This window comes from Lucilia sericata, unplaced genomic scaffold (assembly GCF_015586225.1).
Source record: "Lucilia sericata isolate MDLA Ls3-8-SP2 unplaced genomic scaffold, ASM1558622v1 Contig000342F_arrow, whole genome shotgun sequence".
Classification (NCBI taxonomy): Eukaryota; Metazoa; Arthropoda; class Insecta; order Diptera; family Calliphoridae; genus Lucilia; species Lucilia sericata.
In genome coordinates this window covers 371,626-381,450 of record NW_023994362.1, presented here as the reverse complement: position 1 = coordinate 381,450, position 9,825 = coordinate 371,626, and the positions used below count along the sequence as shown (strand labels likewise).

The 9,825-nt window shown below is 31.1% G+C and overlaps 1 protein-coding gene across 1 annotated transcript; it reads right to left on the bottom strand.

Annotated features, from left to right (window-relative positions):
* Positions 1-8,148: 8,148 nt before the first annotated feature.
* LOC119603822 lies at positions 8,149-9,417 on the bottom strand. The gene has a single exon (XM_037956020.1). It carries the CDS (start codon positions 9,415-9,417, stop codon positions 8,149-8,151), a length of 1,269 nt encoding a protein of 422 aa, XP_037811948.1.
* Positions 9,418-9,825: the final 408 nt, after the last annotated feature.

The following is a 9,825-nucleotide window of genomic DNA, read 5'->3' as shown; positions in this document are numbered from 1 at the left end:
CTTTGATTGAGCGTTCGAATTTTGTAACTGATTTTTCAAAGTTTTTACATAAAATTAAGGAAATTTACAAACACTTCCTTTCAAATCAGAGGATAAATAGTGAATGACTGTTTAGGTCCACTTGCATGCAGAGCCCTATGTAAGTATGTTTGTTAAATTTAAAAATTGCAATGAGTTTCATATTTATTTGATCATACGCAAATGTATTTAAGGAAATTTTGTGGACATTATATGTATAATCCACGATATTAACGTTGGTGGTGCGGATAGAATTTCTTCAAAATTTTAACGTGCTTTGTAAAAGGTAAATAAATGTATTTACAGAATTTTTAATTTAATTTTAATTTTTATAAATAAAACAATATACAAATTAATTTTGTAGCATTTTTTACTTGGAACCAAGTATAAGGATTGCAATGGAGTAAAATTACCAATTATGAGGAACTTTTGTGAACATTAGAACTAGTAATTAAATGGTTCTAAAGTACCCAATTGGGTCCAATTGTACTAATATAAGTCTAGAATTAGTAATTTTTCAAACATACTCAATGTTAAATTAAAGATGGTATAGGCAAGTTTACAGTTGGGAACTAGTACTGATGATTTTTGTATTAGTAAAATACTAGTTTGGTACTAGTTCCATTTCCTGCAGGGATATTATTCATTTGAATTTCAGAAAAGGACTGTTGAAATGTTTCATTTATTTCGAAACAAAACAGTTTGAAATTCGGACAATTTCAAATGAAAAAGCGGGATATAATAATTGTAATGTAATAAACCATATGTTTAAATAATAATATAAAATATATGTATTTGAAACATCCTGTATTATAATTGTTATAAGTATCGTTAAAAGTTACTTTAAGGTTCATACTTGTATTAACACAAGAACATAAACCTGTTTTACTTTATAACGGTACTTAAATTCTTTTCTTAAAATATTTTGTAACAAGTAGTTTTAGAAGCATAATGTAAATTGGAATTCAGTAAAATAAAGTACTTGTGAAGAATACACAACATATTTGGCGACGAGTAGTGTGGAACCCACTCACTTATATTAAAAAAAAAAAAAACAAGCAAGTGTTTAAGATCACATTGTGAATACAAAAATGTCCCTCATTGGTTCTATTGAACAATTTTCATTCGGAGAAGATTTTGGTGAATATTTAGAGCGTGTCGAGCAATTGTTCCTTATAAATTATGTAGACGAAAAAAATAAAGTGGCTTTATTTTTGACTTTGGTTGGCCCTGAAACTTATAAAAGAATTAAATCAGTTTTATTGCCAGAAAAACCAACGAGCAAAACCTTTAAGGATCTTGTTAAGATAATTTTGCCACATTTTAGTCCGGAGAAAAATATAATTGCCGAACGTTTCAAATTTTACAATTGTTCCCAAAAGCCTGATGAACCGGTCAGCGAATATATTATAAATCTGAAGTTATTGTCAGCTCGATGTGAGTTCGAGACATTTCTATATGAAGCATTGCGGGATCGTTTAGTTTGTGGGGTAAGCAGCAGTCAGTTGCAGACAAAATTGTTATCAACACCATCGTTGAAGTGGGAAGATGCTTGTAAATTAGCACAGTCGTTTGAATTGGTGAATAAAGAACAACAAGTTATGCAGCCATCATCGTATGAAGTTAATAAAATAAGTCATCATCGCCAAAAATATAAAAAATTTGAAAAGTGTCAGAAATGTTCATCTAAACATGCTAATGACAGATGTCCGGCTAAAGAGTGGATTTGTTTCTCGTGTGGCAAAAAGGGCCACTCAGCAAAGGCGTGTTTCTCAAAAAAAGGTGAACAATCAACCCGAAAGTACCATGGAAAAAATAACCAGGTGAATGAATTGGAGTTTAAGCTAGGATCGTTGAATTGGATAAATAGAGCAGAAGCACCATTGTTGAAAAGTTTTGTGGTAAACGGTAGAAGGTTGGAAATGGAGATAGATACCGGAGCCGTCGTGTCCGTTATCTCTAAAATAGATTATGAATTTTATTTTAGTAATTTAAACTTAAAAGTTATTAAGTCTCCCCCTTTACAAGTTTTAACAGGTGGTACAGTTGAGGTTCTTGGAGAAATATCAGTGACGGTTAATGATAAAAATGGATTGAAATTTGTGGTGGTAATATCTAAACGACAATTTACCCCACTGATGGGTCGAAATTGGATAGATGTTTTGTTTCCTAGTTGGCGAGATTTTTTTAATGCACCTTTTGGTAAGTCAAGTGATATATTATCGGTAAAAAACATCTGCCAGACTAGTACGATGGAAGAATTGAAAAGTAGTTTTCCGTCGTTGTTTATTAAATGTTCAAGCCCCATTAAAAGTTTTTCTGCTGACATATTTGTCAAGCCAAACTCACAACCAAAATTTTTTAAGCCATACACAGTACCGTTAAGCTTAAAGAAATCTGTAGAAGCAGAGTTAGGTCGTATGTGTGACGAGGGTATTATACAGTCGGTCCACAAAAGTAATTGGGCAGCGCCCATTGTTTGTGTCATAAAAAAAGATTCTAATGTAAGAATATGTGGAAATTTTAAAATAACAATAAACCCCGTAATAGAAATGGATGTCTATCCATTACCGTTAATTGATGATATTCTCACAAGTTTGAGGGGTAAGACGTGTTTTTGTATACTTGATTTGAGTAAAGCTTACTTGCAGTTATCTGTTAATAAGTCTAGTCGCGAGTTTTTAACCATAAACACCCATATGGGACTGTTTGAGTTTTGTCGGCTACCATTTGGTGTAGCAACTGCACCTATGATTTTTCAAAGAGTGATGGATACAATTATGCAAGGCCTAGAGGGCGTGGCTGTTTACCTAGATGATATACTAGTGGCCGGTAATGGCGAAAAAGATTGTAAATCTAAATTATACAAAGTTCTTAGTAGGCTGCAAGAATACAAGGTACAAATAAATTGGAGTAAATGTAAGCTTTTGGTGAATACAATTGAGTATTTGGGTCATACCATTACCCCTGAAGGAATAAAACCTTCAAATTCTAAAATGGAATCTATTATACGTGCCCCTGAACCAAATAATATCGAACAACTTCAAAGTTTTTTGAGTTTGGTTAACTATTATTCAAAATTTTTGCCTAATAGTTCTATCGTGTTAGCACCTTTGTATAAATTATTACGTAAAGACGAAAAATGGTATTGGAATGATGAGTGTACCGTTGCTTTTCAAAACTGCAAAAAGTTATTATGTAATAATAACTTATTAGTTCATTTTGATCCAAATAAGCCAATAGTAATTGCGTGTGATGCGTCTCCATATGGTGTTGGTGCTATTCTTAGTGTGGTAGTAGATGGTCAAGAGAGGCCGTGCTATATGGTTTCATCAACTTTAAGTAAAGCTGAGAAAAATTATTCTCAAATTCACAGAGAAGCCTTAGCGGTGGTTTTTGCAATTCGCAAATTTCATAAATTCGTTTTTGGTTATTCGTTCACAGTATATACCGACCACCAACCTCTTGAAAAACTTCTTGGTGATCAAAAGGCTTTGGCTAATATAGTATCTGTACGATTTCATAGATGGATCTTATTTTTGTCGAACTATAATTGTAAAATAAAATATCGCCCTGGTTCAAAACAAAAAAATGTTGACGCTTTATCACGTCTTCCTCAAGAAGGTGAAACTAATGTAAACAATTTCAATATAAATTTTTTTAACTTTGAGAATAAAGCACCAATTTCGCTAGCGGATATTGTAAAATATTCAGAAAAAGATCCGATAATTCGGAAGGTTATGGAATTTGTTGAGAAAAATAGTTGGCCGAAAGAGGCAAAAACAGACTATTTATTAATACCATATAAGAATATAAAAATTTCTTTAGAGGTCAAGGAAAAGTGTCTATTTTATGCAGACCGTTTAATTATACCCACAATTTTAAGAGATACATTTCTATCTTTATTACACGAAACACATGTAGGCGTCGTCCGTATGAAGTTGTTAGCTCGTGCTTCCATTTGGTGGCCTTTAATCGATAAAAATATTGAGGCGTATGTTTCGCAATGTCCATCGTGTCAGAAAACCCAAAATAAGACTAAAGATTGCCCAAATTTTACGTGGCCCCCTACTTCGTATCCATTTGAACGTATTCATGTGGATTTGTTTCAATTCCAAAATTATGAATTTTTAATTGTAGTTGATGATTATTCAAAATGGATCGATGTACAAATATTACAAAAAACCTCAACAATGTTTGTAGTTGAAAAATTAAAATGGTTGTTTTCCAATTTTGGTTTTTGCTCCACCCTTGTAAGCGATAATGGACCTCAATTCCGAAGTGAAGAATTTTTAATATTTTTAAAATCAAATGGAATAAATCAGTTATTTAGTCCTGCTTATCATCCTCCCAGTAATGGTTTGGCAGAAAGAGGTGTTCAAACGGTTAAACGTAGTTTGAAGTCGTATTTTCTGTCCAACAAGGTTAAAAAACAATCTATCCAAAACGTCGTATTAAATTTTTTTTTTAAATATCGCAACACCCCATCCACTGTCACAGGTATTTGTCCAAGTGAATTCGTTTTAGCGTATAAACCAATAACATTATTATCACATATTGAGTTAAAAAATAAGGATGCAAATACAAAAGTAAACACCACAAATTACAAAAAACAAAAAATCATGGAAAAAAATAGTTTTCAAAAAAGCAAAAAAGTTTTGAACTTCAATTTAAAGATTGGTGAAAAAATTTTGTATTTGAATCCTGATCAAAATAGTGACGCAAAATGGGTCAAAGGAATCATTTGCAAAAAAATTTGTGAAACTCTATATTTAATTGAAGTTAATAAGCGAAGAAGAGTAGCACATAGAAACCAATTAAAAAGAGTTCAAAAAGATATAATATTATCTCCGAAAAATTCGGTACTCTGTCATGAGAGTAGTGAAGACGAATTTTTTGATGTTCAAAATATGGAAGTCGAAGATAATATTGTTGAAAAAGAATTACCGTTAAAAGATAGATTAAGAAAAAAAGAACATATAAACTATAAATTGTAAATTAAAAAAAAAAAAAAAAAGAAAAAACATATGTATATTATACTTGTATATACATAACTTTATAATATTAATACATAACTCAAAATCTAAGAAGGGGAAGAAGTGTAATGTAATAAACCATATGTTTAAATAATAATATAAAATATATGTATTTGAAACATCCTGTATTATAATTGTTATAAGTATCGTTAAAAGTTACTTTAAGGTTCATACTTGTATTAACACAAGAACATAAACCTGTTTTACTTTATAACGGTACTTAAATTCTTTTCTTAAAATATTTTGTAACAAGTAGTTTTAGAAGCATAATGTAAATTGGAATTCAGTAAAATAAAGTACTTGTGAAGAATACACAACAATAATGTAATTTCGAATGTAAAGCAAAAAATTTGTTAAAAACGGTATCTTCGAATTTCAGCAAGGAAAATCGACATCTTTTATTTTCTCCAGACAATATACGTAACGACTACTATAGAGGATTTCGACAATATTCTTTATGAACTTTGAGGATTTTTAATAAAAATACAATACATAAACAATTTATCTTAGTAAAAACTATTTTAGGGAAATTAAAATTTTTGCATCAAATTTTTATTTATTTTAATTTTATAAAATCTATTGAAACAAACAAAATAAAATTTATTTTTTTCTGTGGAAAACTCGTTATGGTTTTGTCCGATTCTCCCTTAATTTCATCGAAAGTTTTCTATTTACTGTTCTATAAATGTTCAAAATATAATGGCAGATATAAATCTACAGTTTTGCATATGTTTTCGACAAATTATTAAATCTTGCTGCAGTTTTCAATACTTTTTATTTTGATTTTCCAAAAGCATTAACAATTTAAAAATGTAAATTTCTTTTTTCTTTTTCCTATTTTCGTTTTTCAATTTCCTTTTTTCTTTATTTTTTTTTTCTTTTTTTCCTACTTTTTCAATTTTGTATTAAAAATTTTCGTGTTTGGGGGGAGGGATATTCCCCCCGTGGATCCGCGCCTGATCTAGAATAATAGGTAGTGGGAAGAAGGATAGAGGGAGTAGTGTTTTTGGACATTTGATTTAAAGGAGGAAATTTATTTTGCATACGAACGGTACTGCAGAAGAATGATTTTTCCATGTAATGCGTTGTGCGGTTCATTGGCCAATAGAAAGTAAATTTGTGTTCTGGATGAACAATATGGGTAACGGGTATTTTTCAAATACAACAACAATTAAAATCTATCTATCTATATACATATATAACAATGAATGTGTGTTTATTTGTTTGTGACTTTGTTTAAAGTCTATAGACTCCTAAACGGCTGAACGGATTTTTTTAAAATGTTCACAGTGTTTTTGTAAATGTCTGGGAGGAACTATAGGACACTTTTTATTTTGATATTTCAAGTAGGCAAAATACTACGCCCAAATAAGTATTAAAAGTAGTTTATTTTAGAAACTTCTACAGCTAGAGTCCTATAATTTTGTATGGACAACTTTGACATCCATATGAACACCTGTGGGCGGAGTGGGTACATTGGGCGTGGCACTTCATATGTAGAGAAAATATTGTATAGTATTTCTGTGAACATATATAAGTTTTAGTCCTCAAATTTTGTGTAAATTGGCGGATTAGCAATAGGGAAACTTTTAGAGTTAGAATCCTCAAAGCTTGTAAGAACAATTTTGACAACTATGTGAACATTAGTGTAATAAATTGGCTGATTAGTAATAGGGGGCGTGACACCCCCCATATGAATTAAGTACAAAAATTCGTATATCAGAATCTATAGAGATAGAATCATCAAATTTAGCAAGAACAACTTTTACATCGGCGGACCAGTAATAGGCGGTGTTTCGGCGTCAATCCGATATGGTTCAGTGTAAATGCACAAAAAGAATAAAACACAACGAATTATTAGTTTTATAAAAGGAGAAGATTTGTCTTCCTTTATTTATATATTACCTTTTTTATTTATTTATTTATTTTAGTTCGCCAATGAAATTACAATTTCTTACAGGCTAGCATGTTTTATACATCACAATTAAGTTTTATATATTCTATTATTACAAATTAAATAATATAACTGGAAATCCAAATTTAGCTATTGGTTTAAACACTGCAGGATACTCCTTTATATGACACTAGGATTAGTCGAAAAGTCAATAAAATCATACAGATTATTAAATTCAACACACATTCTTCGCATCGGGTCAAAGTTGGCATAGTTTGTACGGAAATATTGGATTTTCAGAGGAATATAATTTCTTGTTGGACGATTTGGAATTATGAATTCGATTTTTCGAAGTAGGAGTTCCGAATTTGTTATACCATTCAATAAATTAACAATGAATGAAATGTTCAAGCATATTCTTCTACTTTTTAGAATAAGTGCCAGTCGACTTTTATATGATGGAAGATTAATATTAGGATTCCAAGGTAGATTGCGGAGACAAAATAAAAGAAATTGTTTTTGGACGGATTCAATTCTCTTTATATAGATTTCGTATTGTGGATCCCAAACAACAGACGCATATTCCAAAATTGGTCTCACAAGAGATGTGAACAATTGCTTTATGACATAAGGATCGTCAAATTCTTTTCCCCAGCGTTTGATGAAACCAAACACGCCTTTAGCTTTATTAATAATTTGCGAAATATGAGAATTGAAATTCAATTTGTCATCAAGTAGTACGCCTAGATCAAGAAAAACATCAACTTTATCAAGATGATACCCATAAATCGAATATCTACAGAGTACTGGACTTCGTCTGTAGAATGTCATTTGCTTACACTTTTTTAAATTCAGATCCATTAAATTATTATCGCACCATTTGCTGAAATTTTCAAGATCTGTTTGAAGTAAGGAACATTGATTGGAGTGATTTAAGCTTAGGAATAGCTTAACGTCATCGGCGTACATTAATATTTTGGAATTATTAATGCAAGAAGGAAGATCATTAATAAATATTAGGAATAATATTGGACCAAGATGGCTACCTTGTGGGACTCCAGATATAACTTGGATAGTTTTCGATGTACAGTTTCTGAACAATACACATTGATATCTATTTTTAAGATATGTTGAAATCTTATAAATTAGAAGCTCAGATTAACTTTATCGAATGCTTTACTGAAATCCGTATAAATAGTATCAGTTTTTAAATTCCAGTAGATTAGTGGTAGTAGAAAATCCTTTTCTTAATCCGTGCTGGAATGGAGATAGGACTGTCGCAGCTTGGTGTGATAGGGTTTCAGTGACAATCTTCTCAAAGAGTTTAGGTATAACACTCAATTTAGCTATACCTCTATAATTAAGAATGTTGGATCTGACACCCGATTTGAACAAAGGAATAATGTATGATTTTTTCCAAGAATCAGGAAAATAACCAATAGAAAGTGATGCATTAAATAGATATGTTAACGGCAGAACAAGTTGGTGTAAACAGTTTCGAAGTATACAACTAGGTACACCGTCGGGACCACATTTATCCGAATATTTTAACTTTTGTATAGCTTTCAATACAGTGGATGAATGTAATTTTGGACAATTGATTTGATTCGACTCAACAATTGGATATGGATAACTGGATAATTGATTTAGGCACTTGTTGGAATACGAGGAGGAAAAGAAATCAGCAAACATGTCACAAATCTCCGAATCTTTTGAGGATTCCATGTCATCAAGTTTCATCATTGACGGATATCCAGAAATACGACGTTTTGTATTGACAAACTGATAGAAGGATTTCGGATTACTTTTGAAATTTGCCTTTACTTTAAGAATATAGTTATTGTAACATTGTGTGTGAGCCAAGTTGTATGCTGATCTGGATATTGAATATCTAGCGTAGTCAGTAGGTAGACCAGATTTCTTATATTTCTTATAATGTTTGTTTTCCATATTTTTCAGGCTTGAAAGTTGTTTTGTGTTCCAGGGTGGGCCATTATGAATTGTTCTTTTTACCATAGGAATAGATGCTTTAAAGCATTTAAATAAGCCATCATAAAATTGATTAAGAATTAAATCAAAGTTATGTGGATTTAAAATACTATATGGATGATATTCAAATAACTTTTCAGTTGAGAGTAGGAAATTCAATTTGAAATAATCTGCTTTTTTAAAATCAAAGACTTTTTTGTTATTTAAGTCAGGTTTTGCAGGCAAATGCAATTTAATGGATGCAGTGATTTCAAGTGTTGGGTGATAAAAATCTTCTGGTATCAGCAGTGGATTAATACGTTGTATACTGTATTCATCAGGTTGATCGACAAACACCAAATCGAGCAGTTTTCCTAAAATATTCGGTATGTCATTTATTTGAAAAAGTGCCAAATCTGCAATGGAATCTAATAGGTCAAGATTTGATTCAGAGCTTATAGATGGACTTAAAAAACTTGAATCTGGAGTTTTACACCACATTATATCTGGAATATTAAAATCTCCTAGAACAATTATCATATCACCAGGCTTGGATAGATTTGCAACGAGCTTTATTGCTGTGGAATGAAGTACGTATATGTGGAGACTTGACGCAGGTGGAATGTACGAACAAGTGATAAATATATTTTTAAATTTAGTTTTAACACAAGTAGCGATAAATTCAATGTCTTGTACATCGTTAAGGATTATTTCTTCTGAAGGAAAAAGGGTTGAGACTGCAATCAAAACTCCGCCACCTTCCTTTCCTATTCTATCACGTCTATATATTTGGAATTTACTGCACATTAATTCAGAATTATGGATCCTCTTTTCAGATTTATCCCTTAAGCATGTATGCACAACAAGAAGTGCTCTTTAAGGCTTCTATATGACGAGTGATAAACAACT